Below are 19,322 nucleotides of genomic sequence, written 5' to 3' on the forward strand. Positions count from 1 at the left end.
TATAAGCTGATGCTACAGGTTTGCTGATTATTAAATTCTGATGCTAATTGCACTGGTTTCTGTGCTGCCATGTAGTAATTATCTGTATTAATTACTAATCAGCCTTATATTGTGACATTTCTATTCTATGTGTACTGTATATTGTGAGTGGGTCCCTAAGCTCAGTAAGTGACAGCAGCACAGAGCATGTGCAGTGAATCAGCAGAAAAGAAGATGGGGAGCTACTGGGGCATCTTTAAAGACACAGATCTTTACTGCTAAAGGGCTGTGGTTGCCTTGGGCTGGTACAGAACCCCAAAACATCATGTACAGCATTTCTAGCTACTTCTTTAGTTAGGCTTTAGTTCTCCTTTAAGGGCAGTGGTAGACGGGAAGTTTCAGGAAAATAATCTTCAGGAATTTCCCTGTCGGCCACTGCCCTACGGGGGAAGTGTTCAAGGAGGTTTCAGGAACAGCCAATATTTATACAGGTCATTTTGCTGCATTGCTCTGCTGTGTGCAGCTCTGATAGGGCATCCCAAGGGGTTCAGTCTGCTGGCAGTTTCATAAGGGCTCATTGTGCAGTAACCTATAGCAACCAGCACTTGGCTCTTACTAAAGTGTAGTTAATTCTGTTATGATTTTTATTTCTAAATGACACTGTTTACACTGCAAATAATAGCTGCTTGAGTTCTGCATGGCTGGGAAGTAAGGCGGGGGCTCCCCCTGCTGTTCATAAGTATGATTGTTTCCGTGCTCAGCAGTTAGGGACCGTCTGACAATTCCTATCCACAGCAGTAAATGAAGGGAGAATTTCACGCATACAGTCAGGTTTCTTATAAAAACGGTACACATTTTTAAATTAAAGTATATTGGAGATAGGTTTCTTTTTCATTAAAGAAAGTAAAAATGGGATTTCATTTTTTTCCTTTACATGCCCTTTAAGTCTTCCCACATAGGTTTCTGCTAATACAGAATGACAGACAGGCAATATTGTGGCCACATTACTACCTAACCCCAAAATAGAGCTCTACATTCACCATGCCTGGTTACTTTACATTGAGAAATCATATGATAATCTGTAGCGCCTTCTGCCTAGATTCAGCCGTCACTCACCCTAGGCAGAAGAAACAAACAGGGAAGCAATTATTTGCCATTCTGCCCCTCCCCTGCATGGAAATCAAGTCGCCACCAGATTACTTGGACAGCTACAGTTTATGGTGTTATCACTGGTTACTATGGTCAATGAGCTTAGCAACCAAAACAAGAGGGATAAAGACCAAAACTTATTTTTAAGCCATAAAAGCAATATTTTCCCATGGTTATCAATTACCCATGTCTACAAGATACTTTGACTATAAACTCCACCCCTAATGACATTTAATTGTTTAATTACCCAAGTAGATTTTAACATGTACCTCAGAGGGCATGGGTTATAGTAGAATATTTTATGCCTATGCAGACACTTCCCCTTTGGCCACCCCAACTTTAAGACCTCTCTAAAGTCAAAACATCAGGCAGGAGTGGTATTATAGGTGTCTGGGGGACTGCATAGACTGAGGTACTCTCCACCAGACTTTAAAGGGGTGGTTCACCTTTAAGTTAATTTTTAGTATAATACAGAATGGTAATTCTAAGTAACTTTTCAATTGGTCTTCATTTTTTCATAGTTTTTAATAGGGATGCACCAAATCCAGGATTCGGCCTTTTTCAGCAGGATTCAGAATCGGCTGAATCTTTCTGTCCGGCTGAACCCGCATATGCAAATTAGGAGCGGTGAGGGAAATCGCTTGACTTTTTGTCACAAAACAAGGAAGTATTAAATGTTTTCGCCTTCCCACGCCTAATTTGCCAGTTCGGTATTCGGTCGTATCCTTTGCAAGGATTCGAGGTTGGGCTGAATCCAAAATAGTGGATTCGGTACATCCCTAGTTTTTAAACAATTTGCCACCTTCTGCCTCTTTCCAGTTTTGAAAAAGGGGGTCACTGACCCCGTCTTAAAAAAAAAACAAATGCCTCTTAATTGCCTCTCCCATTCCAGTCTGTTATTCAAATCAATGCATGGTTGCTAGGTTAATTTGGACCCTAGCAATAAGATGGCTGAAATTGCAAACTGCTAAAAAAAAAAAAAAGCTAAATGACAAAAACCACAAATATTAAAAAATGAAAAACAATTGCAAATTGTCTCAGAATATCACTCTCTACATCATACTAACAGTCAATTTAAAGGTGAACAACCCCTTTAAGTTTTTTTAAACCAATGCAAATAAAAAGATTCTCAATGGCAGTTTGGTATGGAAGCCCCATGGGAAGCCTACAAGACTGTTATTGGCTAACCCAGACAGATCGAAGCAAGCAAAATGACCACACAGATAGAGGTTCTAGCTTTCATTTATCTCGGCCATAGACATAGAGATCCGCTTGTTTGGCGATATCTCCCCGATATGCCCACATTGAAGTCTGATAATGGATCCCATATGGGTGGTCGGATCACGGGACCACATATACGCAAAGATGCGGCCGTGATCCGACGGGATTTTTTTTTAACGGGCCCGATCAAGATCTGCCCTACTTTCGGCCAGATATCGATCGGGGAAGCCCGTCGGATGGCCCCACACACACAAACCAATAAGTTGCCGACTTGGTCTGTCGTCAGCTTTTATTGGGCCTTTAGACAGACCGTATATAGGCAGAATATTGGACATTTACATGTGGGCCAGTACTGTACTGTATACGGGAAATATACAAAAAAAACGAGTTTATCAAGAAGTTCTATTCCTCTGTATTATATCAGCATATGATCTTGGTGTTCATGTTACTGAACCCAGAGCCCTTAAAGTTGTACTTGGAGTAAAATCCCACCAGCCACCATGTACTGCCCCCGTACAAATACATAGAGGATGATGGGAGTTATTACTGTAAGAACCAGGAAAACAGAATTCTTTGTATTAAAAAAAAAAAGAAAGAAAAAGAAAGAAAAAATAAATAAATAAAAGGAAAACCATTTCTTTATTAATTAAAAAAAAAAACACTGGCCTGAAAATGTAAATTTTTAAAAATGATTTGTATGAAGTGCTCTACTGATAAAATAGTAGAGTGGTAAAGAATCGCTTATAATCAGTGCTGGATTGACCCCGACCTCAAAGATGCATCTGTAGTTTCGCCGCAGCGGGGGTAATAACTGCGACAGGGCGAGTTAGGTACAATGAATATCTTTAATGCTGGCTCTGTATTCGCTACAGATCTACCCATGAAGATCTGAATGATGGCAGTATGATAAAGGACAAGTAAACCTGCCCCTTGATGCCTCCGGTCGATGCTTGTGCAAATTGATACTGTACGGTACATGAGGTGGACGTGGAAGGAGAAACAAACAGGAAACAAAGGATATATGCTCATTCATAATAAGAAAAATAAGCCGACACCATATTATATCTGGTTACGGTCAGCAGCTCCTCTGCTTCAAGGGCAAGTTAGCCCCAATCGCAAGGTCCTATTATGATCCAAGGGATGGTGAAATGGTTGCCCAACCTTAAAGCCACAAGCCAATACGGAACCTTTGCACGTGATCTGCTACAAACACAGCTTTACCATACAATGAGTGTGCCTCAGACCTTATCTCTTACTTAATATCAGCAGCTAAACAAATTGGTTTCTACCATAGAGATACAATAAAACAAATGGAAAAAACAAAACAAAACACACCTCCCGCCCCCTCGTTTTCCTCTCTTGTATGTATTTGCCTGTGCAATGAGGGCAAATCCCTCTCTCGGTGCCTCTAATTAGTAAATAGCTGGTTAAACTCATACAAATGAATTCAATATAGTCCTATAAATACTTAATTTATTTTAAAAAAAATTGTGCCGTTAGCCCATGACGGGGGGAGGGTAACACACTCAAGCTCTTAAGTCTTTGGGGGAAAAAAAGTACAAAATTTCCATTGTGTGTGTGTCTGTGTGTTTTTTTAATTGACCTTAATTAAGGGGAACCAGATCTGTTGTCCTTTTGCCAAGGGGGAGGGAGGGAGAAAATAAATGTTAAAATAAAAGTTAAGGCTACTATCCATGAACCAAGCTGAAAAGATCTCAAGGGTAAATAAGGCGGATAGAGCAGGATGTACTTTCCTATTAAATGGATACTCAGACTAAAGCACTCTATCAAGCCTTCTAAACTGTTAAATAATTATTTTTTTTTTGTTTTCCAAACAAGCATTTAAACTTCATTACACAGAAGAGCAACATGTATGGTAGCCCCGCCACAACAAACGGCAGACGGGGGGAAAAAAAGATACCGAGTTCGATGGATAGCCTGAATATAGCACAGTTCTTCACAACCGATGGGGGATTTACACGGTGTCCAACAACATTCTAAACGACGTGCTTCATCTGAGCTGGGTACTATGAAGCAGGGTGGTAAAATGTAAGGGCCCCAGAATGACCCCTCAGACTTTAACAATTTTTGTGGTGGTTTTTTTTTTTTTTGTTTTTTTAGATTTTTTTTTCCTCTCTCTTTTCTTCGGCGACAAACGTCTGTCCGGTTAATCGATCTTGTTTGTTTGCACCAATCCCAAGCCATTTTTAAAAATACGACTAATTTTTAAGTTAGAGAAGTCGTCTGTGCCGCAACTTGCCATCAACTATCCATGCTACTGCATTCCTCTAGAACAGAAGTGTAAGGGCATTTTGGGGAAAGGAGGAGAAAAAGAAATAAAACATAGTCAATATCGACAGTTTATCTATAGATGCAGTCAGTACAGTTTTGAACAAAATCCGTTAGTTTATGTATCATGGGAGAAAAGCTGATCCACTGCCTTTTACTACCTGAATGTGTGCGCTAACAGGTATGGGATAATTCAGATTTCATTGTGAAATTGCATACTTAAGCAGTTCTGAACCAAAATCTGAAAACTGATGCGGTCCTGCATCTGGTTACCTTCCCATTGTTCTTTTGTTTGGCAGCTGGGGGGAAAAGGGAGGGGGGTGATATCACTCCAACTTGGAGTACAGCAGTAAAGAGTGATTGAAGTTTACTACAGCACAAGTCACATGACTTGGGGCAGCTGGGAAATTGACAATATGTCTAGCCCCATGTCAGATTTCAAAATTGAATTTAAAAAAATCTGTTTGCTCTTTTGAGAAATGGATTTCAGTGCAGAATTCTGCTGGAGCAGCACTATTAACTGATTCATTTTGAAAAAATTATTTTTTCCCATGACAGTATCCCTTTAAGGTGGCCATACATATGGAGATCCGAGGTGGCCAAACAAGCGCATCTCTCCTCGATATGCAAACCTTGAGGTGGGCGATATCAGGGCTGATCTGATTGTGGGCCCTAGGGCCGAGCGATCGGATAACTAGGAGAAAACGGAGGTCGAGGACCACATAATCTAACCGATTTGGTCCTCAATCAGACGGGATTTTTAAGCCTAGCTGATCAACATCTGCCCGCCTTTCGGCCAGATATCGATCGAGGAAGCCCATCAGAGGGCCCCATACACTGCCCAATAAGCTGCCTACTTAATCCGTCAGCAGTTTATATCTGGGGCCTTTAGCAGGACCACAGGAGGTCAAGCTTGCATTAGATTGTGTAAAGTGCGGGGGGGGGGGGGCTGGACTGATTCTGCTGCTACAATGATTTCATGGCCTGGTTATTTCCCCTTGAATGAAAGGACTATACTTCAGTTAGTTAAGCTTAGAAAATCTCGCTGTGTTAATATCTAAGATAGACAGTAATTCTCCTGTCCCACCAGGTCTCATTACCTTCAAACTCCTGGTTGTCTACATAAGGTGCTGGTCCCCATATCCTAACAGTACCGTCGTCAGAAGCACTGGCCATCAGCGAGGGAATCTGTGGGTTCCAACTCACGCAGTTAACTGTGCGCGTGTGTCCTGTGAGCTCTGCGATGGGCAATTCGCTTTTTTTGTGCCAAACATACACTTTATGATCTGAAAATAGATAAATAAATTAGAAAGGTATCTGCAAGATGATGCAATAGGGCAGGGATTCAATGCACCTGTTGTATTGTTTTTTGCATATTATACATATTACACACATATTAGGATATTTACATGGAGCAATTTTAGGTGTTTTGTAGCTGCTAATTGACAAATAGCTCTGTGTGTTCAATATCCCTATGGGCAGTATGACTACAACCAGCCACAACCCCAGTGTGATGTTATAGCACAGCTACCTGCTGAATAAAACGTTTTAAAGTGTCAATATGTCAAGTCTTATGGCCTGAAGAATAACAAGACTAAGTTAGAGCATAGAAAGCAAAAATAGTTTCGTAAAGGGGTTGTTCACCTTTGATGTAGAAAGTGATATTCTGAGACAATTTGCTATTTGTTTTCATTTTTTATTATTGAAGGTGTTTTGAATTATTTAACTTTTTATTCCAGCCCTTCAATTTGCAGCTCTAGCAATCTGGTAACTAGGGTCCAAATTACCTTAGCAACCATGCATTGATTTGAATAAGAGACAGGAATATGAATAGGAAAGGGCATGAATAGAAGGGTGAGTAATAAAAAGTAACAATAAATTTGTAGCTTAAGGGTCAGGGCACACAGGCAGATTCGGGAGATTAGTCGTCCGACGACGAATCTCTTCTTCGGGGCGTCGGTCGCCTGGCGACTAATCTCCCTTTCTCTTGCCTGTGTGCCCTGACCCTTAAAGAGTATTTGTTTTTTAGAAGGGAGTCAGCGCGTCCATTTGAAAGCTGCAAAGAGTCAGAAGAAAAAGGCAAATAACTATAAAAAATAAATAATGAAACCCAATTTAAAAGTTGCTTAGAATTGGCCATTCTATAACATAATAAACGTTACCTCAAAGGTGAACCACCCCTTTACGTTTGATGTCTGTCCTGGTGAACCTTATCTCCTCCTACACTTCTCTAAGCAGGTGGACCGGTTTCCCACATTTGTACATATTATTATTATTGCATTATTACCCGCTCATACCCAGTGCAGCTTTATCTACAGTCTGGCCTGCTAGCCAACATGAAACTGGAAGTAGCAGGAGAAAGTGGTAAAAGATGAGCTTACGTGTTTCTGGCCCAGTGCAGGGCTCTACCCCATACAGAATATGTCCCAAAATACCACATCACAATAAACTGGTACCTTCACTGCCACTAGCGATGAAGTCTTCATTATGGCCTCCGAAACACGAGTGGATAGTGTAAAAGCCCTGCGTCACACCTTGGTACTTTCTCACTAAAACTCTGTCTTGCAAGTCCCATAAATGAACACCCTGATAAAAGGAGAGACAAATGAGTCTATTAGTGCAGTGAAGATTAACTAGAAATGTGCCGGCACTCTCTCATTGGGCCCAAGGCTTGCACTCTAACAAGTTACTGAGGAAGATGCATCTAAGATTTGTTAGGATTTTAACGCTAACCTCCAACTGCAGACAGCCTTTATGAGCACTCGGGTCTGCCCAAAATAAGCGTCCCTGCTTTTAAGCACGTACTGTGGACTGAAATTGGAGCAACTCCCTATTCAGCCCCATAGGGTCTGAATCTTGTTTCTTATGCCACTTGGTTGCAGCATTAAAGGAATTGTTCAGTATAAAAATAAAAACTGGGTAAATAAATAGGCTGTGCAAAATAAAAAATGTTTCTAATATAGTTAGTTAGCCAAAAATGTAATGTATAAAGGCTGGAGTGACTGAATGTCTAACATAACAGCCAGAACACTACTTCCTGCTTTGCAGCTCACTTGGTTTCCATTGATTGGTTACCAGGCAGTAACCAAACAGTGACTTGAGGTGGGCCACATGGGTCATATCTGTTGCTTTTGAATCTGAGCTGAATGCTGAGGATCAATTACAAACTCACTGAACAGTTATGTCCCATGTGGCCCCCCTTATAGTCAATGACTAACTCAGAGTTATAGAGCTGAAAAGCAGGAAGTAGTGTTCTGGCTATTATGTTACACATCCAGTCTCTCCAGCCTTTATACATTACATTTTTGCCTACTATTAGAAACATTTTTTAATTTGCACAGCCTATTTATTTACCCAGCTTTTATTTGTACACTGAACTGTTCCTTTAAAGCAAAGGGTGACAATTTCTTGCTATGCAAACTCCTGTTACCATGCTTTGCCCTTAAAAGACCCAACTGCTACAGACAAAAGGTGAGCAGCTGTGCCTTAAAGCCTCAGTTTAAGTACTGGGATAAGCTTAATCCATCTCTTATGAAAGCTGAATGAAATGCATTATATCTAACAAATAAATTCCAAAGAAAATACTTTGCATATGACTTAATTGTTGCTGCCCCTACATAATGCTGTTGGGTAAATGGCAAATAAAGTCAAAGTTTACCTGAGTTGCTACATTTAACAAAGCTAATCTTCCATTTCTTGATATTGTGAAGGACATTATAGGATGATCTTCTTGCACTCTGAAAGGAAATGAAACAAAACTGAATCATGGGGTACAACGTGACAAATACAATCTTACCCAAAAGACCCTTTAGTCTCTGTACCCCACAACTGTGCATTTGCAGCAGGGATGCACCGAATCCACTATTTTGAATTCGACTGAACCCCAGAATCCTTTGCAAAAGATTCGGCCGAATACCGAACGTGGGAAGGGGAAAACATTTTTACTTCCTTGTCTTGTGACAAAAAGTCACGCGATTTCCCTCCCCGCCCCTAATTTGGGATTCAGTTCGGCCAGGCAGAAGAATTAGGCCAACTCCGAATCTTGCTAAAAAAGGCTGAATCCTGGCCGAATCCCAAACCGAATCCTGGATTCAGTACACCCCTAATTTGCAGTGCAGACAGCTATTTAAAACAACAGTGCATGGCATAGACAGCTGTAATGGCCCATCACATGGCACAGTGAAACCAACGTAACCATGTTATAAGCATTCATGTAGGCAAAACAGCTCAAACTGTATACTACAGGATCCATCCCCAGGGCAGTTCACTTTTATGGTATAAGTGAATCATTGAAGGCAAAACCCACCTCACATACATCACTTATACACACATGACGCTACTCACATGTTTCTATCCGTGAGGTCCTCGAAGTTGTAACCCCGGATTCGCTGGTGTGTGTCTGAAGCAAGGACGGTCTTGCCATCGCTTAAACACCACAGACATTGCACTCTTACCCCTTCCCAGGAGTCAAGCAGGTTGCCATCTAAATCCTGCATTGGAAACATAGAACAGTAGATTGTTACTATCCTTTTACACAATTATAATACATGCACAGCACTTTACAGAGAATATTCACTATACCCATCAGTCCCTGCCCTGGTGGAGCTTACAATCTAATGTCCCTATAACATACACACACATACACAGTCCCCATCACATTCTCAAACACACACATACACAGTCCCCATCACATTCTCCAACACACACACAGTCCCCATCACATTCTCTCTCTCTCTCACACACACAGTCCCCATCACATTCTCTCTATCACACACAGTCTCCATCACATTCTCCAACACACACACAGTTCCCATCACATTCTCTCTTACACTCACACAGTCCCCATCACATTCTCCAACACCCACACACACAGTCCCTATCACATTCTCCAACACACAGTCCCCATCACATTCTCCAACACACACAGTCCCCATCACATTCTCTCTCACACTCGCACAGTCCCAATCACATTCTCTCTCTCACACACAGTCTCCATCACACACACAGTCCCCATCACATTCTCTCTTACACTCACACAGCCCCTATCACACGCGCTCTCTCTCTCTCTCTCACACACACAGTCCCCATCACATTCTCTCTTACACTCACACAGTCCCCATCACATTCTCCAACACCCACACACACAGTCCCTATCACATTCTCCAACACACACAGTCCCCATCACATTCTCCAACACACACAGTCCCCATCACATTCTCCAACACACACAGTCCCCATCACATTCTCCAACACACACAGTCCCCATCACATTCTCCAACACACACAGTCCCCATCACATTCTCCAACACACACAGTCCCCATCACATTCTCCAACACACACAGTCCCCATCACATTCTCCAACACACACAGTCCCCATCACATTCTCCAACACACACAGTCCCCATCACATTCTCCAACACACACAGTCCCCATCACATTCTCTCTCACACTCACACAGTCCCAATCACATTCTCTCTCTCACACACAGTCTCCATCACATTCTCCAACACACACACAGTCCCCATTACATTCTCTCTTACACTCACACAGTCCCCATCACATTCTCTCTCACACTCACACAGTCCCCATCACATTCTCCAACACACACACAGTCCCCATCACATTCTCTCTTACACTCACACAGTCCCCATCACATTCTCTCTCACACTCACACAGTCTCCATCACATTCTCCAACACACACACAGTCCCCATCACATTCTCTCTTACACTCACACAGTCCCTATCACACGCGCTCTCTCTCTCTCTCACACACACAGTCCCTATCACATTCTCCAACACACACACAGTCCCTATTACATTCTCCAACACACACACACACACACAGTCCCGATCACATTCTCCAACACACACACACACACACACACACACAGTCCCTATCACACACACACAGTCCCTGTCACACACACACAGTCCCTGTCACACACACACAGTCCCTATCACATTCTCTAACACACACACTCCCTATCACATTCTCTCGCTCACATACACACGTATGTGTTTGGGGTGTGGGAGGATCATAGAGGAAACAAAGCCCTCGGGGCAACACACAAGCTCCACCAAACCTAGGCTGAATTCCCAATAGATGACAGCAGCAGCAGCTCTAGTTGTCACTTGTGTTTTCATCTTCTCAAATTGCTAAGCAAAACAAAGGCAAGAAATACAGCACCATCTCATATGTATACATTTCTATTTTTTACCCTTGGGTCCCCCAGATGTTATTAAAATTCCTAGCAGCCTTTCAACCATGGCTGTATATTGTGAATTCTGTGAGTTATAGTCCAGCAACATCTGAGGCCCAATGTTTAGATAGTGGGGTATAAATAGAATTATACAGAAAATGTGTGACACAGACAGAGGAGGAAAAACACAGGCACTTACACATTGGTAGAACTGGCCTCTCTGGCCTCCTGTTACAAAGCGTTTCCCATCAGGATTCCATGCAACACTGGTCAGACTGTCTTCGTGGGACTGGCTCATTTTCGTCCTTAACTCACCTGTCTGTAATAGAATAAAAAACAGTTTGCAAGGTCATACACTGTGCAGCCCCAGAGTCAGATGAATCAGTTGTAATGAGAGCAAAAGCATTCGATAACAGAAGTCACAAAATCTTGTAGTTAGGGATGAGCTAAATATTTCAACGTGAAAAAACACCCATTGACTTGCAGTTGCCGAGTTATTTGCCGTGTCGCCAATTTTCAGCAAAGAAAACAAGTCATACTCGCCCATCACTACATGTGGTGTCTTGTTCCATGGGTTTCTAAGATATTGATATCAGTAAAGACAAACCAACATTAAAACCAACATTTAAAGAATTCACCACCAGCATCTTGGACCTTGTTAGACCATCTTTTGTGTGTCAGTGGCCCTGCACATGCTCAGTGAGCTCTGGGCTGCTGCTGAGAATGAGTCATATAAACTGATGCTACAGGACTGGGCAGAAGTTAAGCTTAAGGATCGTCAGAAACAGAGTTACATCTGTTTAAGACCTGCAGTATCAGCTTTTAATTGTTACATTATTAAATTCTGATGCAGAATGCACTGGATTATATGCTGCCATGTAATAGGAGTGTGAGTCTGAATGCATTACTAATTAGCCTTGCATTGTGAATATTGTATTTTATATAGACTGTATATTGTATATATATACTGTATATTGTGAGTGGGTTCCTAAGCTTAGTAAGTGACAGCAGCACAGAGCATGTGCAGTGAATCAGCAGTAAAGAAGATGGAGAGCTACTGGGGCATCTTCAGAGGGCTGTGACAGCCTTGGACTGGTGAACCACGAGACATAATGAGAAAAAGGTTTAACAAAGATGTAGGCTAGACATTAATCAACAAGTTAACAGAAAGGAGTTATCTGTGGGACCCCACAGGCACATAATTCAGACTCACTGAAGTCTGCATCAATGGTTTCGAGCAAACATTTAAAGTCGTTCCTTACTAAAACCAAGAAGGCCTAGAAATGCAGATTTGGTAGTATGAAATTTGGCAAAAAAAGGTTTTTCTTGCAGAATAAAAAAACACTGGGGCTTAAAGGGGTTGTTGATGATGTAGAGAGTGATATTCAGAGACAAAATACAACGACAAATATCTTTAACATTAGTGAAAATGTGTATTGAATGTATAGCCAGAATTAAATTTTTTCATATATATATATAAATATCCAAATATTTTCAAATCAATGATTTATTGAAACATCACTTGTGTATCCAACGTTACGGCCCTCGTTGGGGCCTTTATCAACGTTGGATACACAAGTGATGTTTTAATAAATCAATGATTTAAAAATATTTGATAAAGGCCCCAACGTATATATATTTATTTTTTTTTACATTTGTTTATTTCTCTAGAGGACTATGATAAAATCCACTGCTAGTATTTTGGAGAGAAGAGAGCTGTCATTTGCTTAAAAAATTGTTTTTAACTAAAGGAATCAAAATCCAATAGCAAAACGTATTCCCACCCCAAGCAGCCATGCTTACTTGCACATTCCACAGCCACAGTTCGGAGCAGTCGTCTGGACCGCACGCAATTAGATAGTTGTCGTCTGGACTCCATGCCAGGTAAGAGACCCCGTATGCATGGCCCTCTAATGTCTTTAGCAATTTCAGCTGGTGTGTGTCCTGCGGAGAGAAGATTAGGGGAGATCTGTTAGTAATAGAGGGCAACTTCGCGTATAGTCTGTAGCCTTTACATTGTCACTCAAGACCAGAGCACCTAAAGCTTCAAAGACAATTCATTCTACAGTGTGCCTCAAAGATACAGAATAATATACTGAATTCATTCTTGTAAGAAACATACATTCAAGTAAAGGGATTGGGGAGTTTTTACTGTGGAATCCCCACACCTGCAGGAATGTACTTTACTCCCATGGCACAGTGTGCCCCCTTTCAGATAGCCAAGAGACTGACTTGTATAACTTGTATAATGTTCCTCATGAGTGTAAATTATACCAGATGGTCTGCTTCAAAAACCAATATATAGTTGCCCTGCTATAGTTCCAGGGGTACCCAGGGCACAAATAAACACTCACCCCAAATCTCCCCCTAACTGGCCTTCAGGCTGGGCCCCCTTAGCTCATAACAAGATTACAGATATATAGAAACATTGGGGTAACAGTCACCCTGCTATAGTTCCAGGGGTACCCAGGGCACAAATAAACACTCACCCCAAATCTCCCCCTAACTGGCCTTCAGGCTGGGCCCCCTTAGCTCATAACAAGGTTACAGATATATAGAAACATTGGGGTAACAGTCACCCTGCTATAGTTCCAGGGGTACCCAGGGCACAAATAAGCACTCACCCCAAATCTCCCCCTAACTGGCCTTCAGGCTGGGCCCCCTTAGCTCATAACAAGGTTACAGATATATAGAAACATTGGGGTAACAGTCACCCTGCTATAGTTCCAGGGGTACCCAGGGCACAAATAAGCATCACCCCAAATCTCCCCATAACTGGCCTTCAGACTGGGCCACCTTAACAAGGTTACAGATATATAGAAACATTTGCTCATCAGCTATTATTATATAAATATGTTGGATAGTAAAATCAATGATCTTGAAGTTGGGCTTCCAGTTGTATCTAGAACAAAAAAAGCTATTTTTCCCAGAACACACTATAACTAATGGTAAGGCCGAGTCCCATGAACCACTTACCTCCCAAAGGGTTAAGCCATACAGTCTGGGAACTAATGGCATGTAGTAAACATAATATACACATCTGAATACTAGAGCTTTATTCAAACAATTAAAATTATATTAAAGTACACATTTGTAATAGTGATGTGCGGGCCAACCCCTGGATAAAATGTGCGGGTCGAGCTCTTCTCCTGCTCTCCACACCCGCGACCTAGTACTGCCAGCTTCCGGCGCCGGAATTTATAGACTTCCGCCTGCCCCTTTTGTGACGTCACTGTGGGGCGGGCGCGGGTCTATAAATGAAGGGTAGCAGCGGGCCCGGGGCGGGTAGGGAGCGGGCGGGTTAGGGTCGGGTGCGGGTCGAGAAATTCTCACTAATTCGTAAGTAACAATTATAAACATTTGATTGTTTTTCTCTTCGAATTGTTAAATAAACCAATCTTTACCCAGATGTGGGCATCCACATGGCAGATCATACGGAGTTCAGTAATCAGGCCAAAAACCAGTTTGTAAGGTAATGGCTGATAAAACAACATTTTCATAGGCTTGTAACCTGGTTATGGTCTGGGGGAAGTTAGCAAAATGTTGAGGATTAAAGGCGACTTGAACCAAATAAGTCTAAACACCACTGCTATAGGCTGATGGGACCCAACATTATCTGAATGAGCCTGGTCAGTTGTTGATCAGGAAGATATACAGGTATGGGACCTGTTATCCAGAATGCTTGGGACCAGGGGTTTTCTGGATAATGGATCTTTCTGTAATTAGGATCTTCATACCTTTTAAGTCTACTAGAAAATCATATAAACAATAAACCCAATAGGCTGGTTTCGCCTTCAATAAAGATTAATTATATCTTAGTTTGGATCAAGTACAAGCACAAGCATCTGTTTTATTATTACAGAGAAAAAGGAAACCATTTTTAAAACTTTGTATTATTTGGATAAAATGGAGTCTATGGGAGACAACCTTTCTGTAATTCGGTCTGGATAATTGGTTTCCGGATAACGGTTCCCATATCCCTTGTCTTTTGACCCCCTTCATTATCAAGAGACTGAATTCAGTTTTGTTGGTCTGAATTGGCACCAATATCTGAACATATAGCAGCACTTTTGAATCTAACCGTTGGATTATGTGATTAAAATGGATCTACACGGCTTTCATCTTTATTGCTAATAAAGTTGTTGCTACAAAACCAACACTACAAAAAAAAACAAAAAAAATACAAACCACTGGGCTCTAGCATATCTGCAATTAGAAGCTACGTCAAACTCACAGCTCCACTCCCAAAATGATACCCATATCCACGAGGGATGCACCGAATCCAGGATTCTGCCTTTTTCAGCAGGATTTGGATTCAGCCGAATCCTTCTGCCCAGCAGAACCAAATCCGAATCCTAATTTGCATATGCAAATTAGAGACAGGGAGGGAAATCGCGTGACTGTCAAGAATCTTTTCCCCTTCATACCCCTAGTTTACATATGCAAATTAGGATTAGGTTCGGTATTCGGCCGAATCTTTTGTGAAGGATTCGGGGGTTCAATCGATTCCAAAATAGTGAATTCGTTGCATCCCTAATATCCACTATCTGTAGAAATAACTCTGGGGCAAGATTTAAGGTTCAAGTAGTGTTTTCCATGAAAATTCGAGTTTAAGTTTTTTTTTGTCAAAAATAATTTTTTCGGGTAAAAAAAAAAATCCTGGAAATAATGAAATTGAAAATACACCATCTAAGACCTGTTGGGGGCATGTAGGAGTCACCAGCAGAGTTCAAATCCTGGAAATAATGAAATTGAAAATACACCATCTAAGACCTGTTGGGGGCATGTAGGAGTCACCAGCAGAGTTCCCTTGAACCGTTTGAAGATGTGAATAGCCTTAATGATGCTCAAGTTTTTTTGGGGAGTTTTGCCTGAAAACTTGATCAATCCAAGTTTTTTCCCACCGAAAACTCGATTCATTTATCGTTAACCCCGAACTCGCCGAATCGAGTTTTTTCTTAAATTAGAGACCATTTCAGTTCATTCGAGATCAAAAAAACTCTAAAATCTGACCTTTGATAAATAACCCACATAATGTCAAGGACTAGCAGAATGCTTGAAATCTACAAACTTTGTTGACTAAGAATGATGGGAAGTGTAGTCCTACAACCGGTGTTTTTTATTCTGCAGATGTTCACTAAAACAGGGTAAGGGGCATAACAATGAAGCAGAGAAAGTCTGTAAATAATTGGAGTGTAATGGGTTCTATGGGTTTAGTCCAAAAGGCTGCTAGTCCTTATTTGGACATGTCCCAGCCGCTGGCTTTTGTTGAGGGCATCTGTTATATTTATGGGATTATTATAGGAATGCTGGGAAGATTAACAGCGCGGCTAATGCCAACTTCTAACTACGGTCACTAACGGAATCAAGGGTGATGGAGAATATTGTTGTGTTTCTAAAGTGAGCTTTAATGTGCTATACTGGGTTATAAAGGAAGCTGGACAGCAATTCCCAAAACTAGGGTGGAAAAACCCCAAAATGCTGACAGCCCTGTATTTCTGTTGTAGCCATATGAGCTGATGGCACCCTTATAAAGGCTGGGCTGTATCAGTATCGAGACTGAAGCCTGAGGAAGACGATTCACATCAACATTTGTTTCCCTTAACGCTCTCTGAATCATGGCAAACCATGGGGATATTTTTAGAGCAGCTCAGGCATGACCGTATTTGTTTATTACAGGACCGGCCTTGCCAGGCAAGTCTTAGGATTCACGCACTGTTAACTGGGTGAACTAGTTCTCCGAGTGCAGAAGCAGCCACGGGCCATCTTTTACTCGCGTGTTACTTCTGCGCCACAGCGGGGGAAGATGGGGTGTTTGCCTCCTGCATGGATAGTGCTGTGTAATTATCATTCCAATCAGGTTACAGCTCCAATTATTCCTGGGAACATTCTGCCATCTTTCAAATTGCAGTTAACTATGGAACAAGTGTGCCCATAAACCATACGGACTGCTTTCCTATTACCCAGCAACAAACAGGAGAGCTCGGAGTCAGACAAGCAAGACCTATTTTTGCTCCTTCATCTACAGCAAGAGCAACACAAACGCAATATAGAAGCAAATGTTTGCTGTGCATATTTATTAACTAGTTCACAGCAGGCAAATTTGAAGGTTGTTTTTACGGACCACTTGTTGGCTCACTGTATTGGCCACTAAATAGCCATCAGACACTCTTAAAGTAGAAGGAAAACTACCGATCAGTTTATTACCAATAGATTAGCCACAATGTCGCAAGCTAGAACACTATATTTATTCTGTATAATGCTTTATCACACCTGAGAAAACAGCTCTAGAAACTCTTTGTTTAAGATAGCAGCTGCCATATTAGCTTGGTGTGTGACATCACTTCCTGTCTGAGTCTCTCCCTGCTCACTCATAGCTCTGGCCTTTTAGCTTTTCCTTCTCCTTTAAAGGAGAACTAAACCCCACCCCCCGATGTTAAGTCCCCACTGGACAACCCCCACCTGCACAGTCTTACCCCTGAATTCTTTCCTCTATAGAAATAGTGACCGCAAATGCAGAGTGAGCGCAGCAGAGCTGACAGGCGCCATCTTCTTCTCTTCGGTAATCTTCGTGAAGTGAGCAGCGTAATGGCACATGTGCAGTTGGAGCATTCTACCGGTCCGCAAGAACTGCGCGAATGCGCCGAAACAGATGGAAATTGCCAATGGATTACCGAAGAGAAGAAGATGGCGCCTGTGAGCTCCACTGCGCTCACTCTGCATTTGCGGTCACTATTTCAAGAGGGGACAGAACTCTGGGGTAAGATTGTGCAGGGGGAGGCAGGCCAACGGAGGGGGGCCAGTGGGGACTTAACATTGCGGGGGGGGGGGGGTTTAGTTCTCCTTTAAGCAGCAGTGCTAGTAGCCCCAGATCTGTGATGCTCACACAAGAATGAAAATAGGAGTGTAGTTTGGGTAGAGAAGCCATCTGCCTAGGACAACTCTCACAATTGGTCAAACAACCCACAGCAATCATAAGGTCAACTGAGCTATAGAACAAAAGCTGGTCATAGATACAAAGATGAAGTCGTATGAACCTTTGTTTCTGTGACTGTGTGTGGATCGTACTGATGTTTTAGTACTAAGGTGATTGGTCGTTTAGAAGATTTCGGTCCACTAATGATAATATCTCTGTATGTGTTGCCTATCTGACAATATCAATGGGTGACGGTCACTACTATTTGTCGGATATAACTTGTACGACTGCTGTCAATTAATGGCCAGAATATCATCATATTTGTTCTTTTAACTACCGTATATACTCGAGTATAAGCCGTCCCGAGTATAAGCCGAGGTACCTAATTTTACCTCCAAAAACTGGGAAAGCTTATTGACTTGAGTATAAGCCTAGGTGAGAAATGCAGCAGCTTCTGGTAAGTTTCAATCAAAAAATGTAGGGTTTCTGCTCCCATTGGAGGTGCCGGTGTCTCGTTTTTGGATGCCGGCGACCATTCTTGGATGCCGGCAAATATTCTTGGCGACTATTCTTGGGCGCCGGCGACCGTTTTTGCGCTTGACCCAAGTATAAGCCGAGGTAGAGTTTTTCAGCATATTTTGGGGGCTGAAAAACTTGGCTTATACTCGAGTATATACGGTACTTTATTTAATCTGAATGGTTAGTGGTAGGTCGGGAGACTGCAACGAACAATCGTCTGTCAGACATGAGTATAAAATCTGTATATCTATGGCCAGCTTTACTCCTAAAGTGGCACATGATCCACAGCTGGCCTTTATGGGGGTGGCTGCGACATTTGTCTGGGCAGGCTGCAGTTGAAGCTAGTCGCTAGAGTAACGCCACGTCTGATGTACCATGCACACAACAGACAAGCAAAACACTTCAGCATGATACTGTAGAAAGACAGCCAACCAGTACAGATTTGGGCTACTTACTGGATCGACCTGCCATATTATAACAGTTGTGTCTTTTGATCCGGTCGCTAGTTTAGTGCCATCGTTGGAGAACTTACAGAACCAAACCTCGTTGCAATGCTCTGTGAGCACCTGCTGTGTGAAGCATGGAAACTGTTTCCTGAAATAAAAACAAATTGCAAATAAATGACATGGTTCCAATCAATTGCGGAAGCCTAAAAAAATCACAGTCCGACAGGACCTTCACTTACCTGCTGCAGACGTGATCTATAAGCAGGGACACTGAGTCCAAGTTATTGTCAAGTTTCGTGTTATGGTAGAGGCAGCGGTCTCGCTGTAATTCCACAGCTTGGCGCAGCAGGGTTTGCAAGCGCCGTGGGGGCAGCATCACCGACGGAGGCAAATAAGCTGAAAAGACAAAATAATATAAATTAGACCCAATTTTCACCTTTGAGCTGCCAACACAGGACCCATGAGAGGTGATGCAGGACAAATAAAACCACTTACTCTGAAGCTTATCCAGTAGTTTGGAGCGAGACGCAGTGCCTTTCCCTTCCCACTCCGCCTTTGCACGTAGGTCATCTGCATGGCTACACATTAAATATCTAGGGGG

General features: G+C 42.1%; 1 protein-coding gene across 1 annotated transcript in view; it reads right to left on the minus strand.

Annotated features, from left to right (window-relative positions):
- Positions 1-3,180: 3,180 nt before the first annotated feature.
- wdr26.L (WD repeat domain 26 L homeolog) overlaps positions 3,181-19,322 on the minus strand; it is a 44,011-nt gene continuing 27,869 nt past the window's right edge. The window contains exons 6-15 of the mRNA XM_018262648.2: positions 19,217-19,314; positions 18,961-19,117; positions 18,731-18,869; positions 12,644-12,784; positions 11,040-11,159; positions 8,983-9,128; positions 8,297-8,375; positions 7,095-7,224; positions 5,739-5,924; positions 3,181-4,637 (exon numbers count right to left, since the gene is read on the minus strand). Of these exons, the coding sequence (XP_018118137.1) occupies positions 4,612-4,637; positions 5,739-5,924; positions 7,095-7,224; positions 8,297-8,375; positions 8,983-9,128; positions 11,040-11,159; positions 12,644-12,784; positions 18,731-18,869; positions 18,961-19,117; positions 19,217-19,314 (1,222 nt within the window). The 3' untranslated portion in view covers positions 3,181-4,611. The remainder of the gene's footprint in view (positions 4,638-5,738; positions 5,925-7,094; positions 7,225-8,296; positions 8,376-8,982; positions 9,129-11,039; positions 11,160-12,643; positions 12,785-18,730; positions 18,870-18,960; positions 19,118-19,216; positions 19,315-19,322) is intronic.

Source organism: Xenopus laevis, chromosome 5L (genome assembly GCF_017654675.1).
Source record: "Xenopus laevis strain J_2021 chromosome 5L, Xenopus_laevis_v10.1, whole genome shotgun sequence".
NCBI classification, from domain to species: domain Eukaryota; kingdom Metazoa; phylum Chordata; class Amphibia; order Anura; family Pipidae; genus Xenopus; species Xenopus laevis.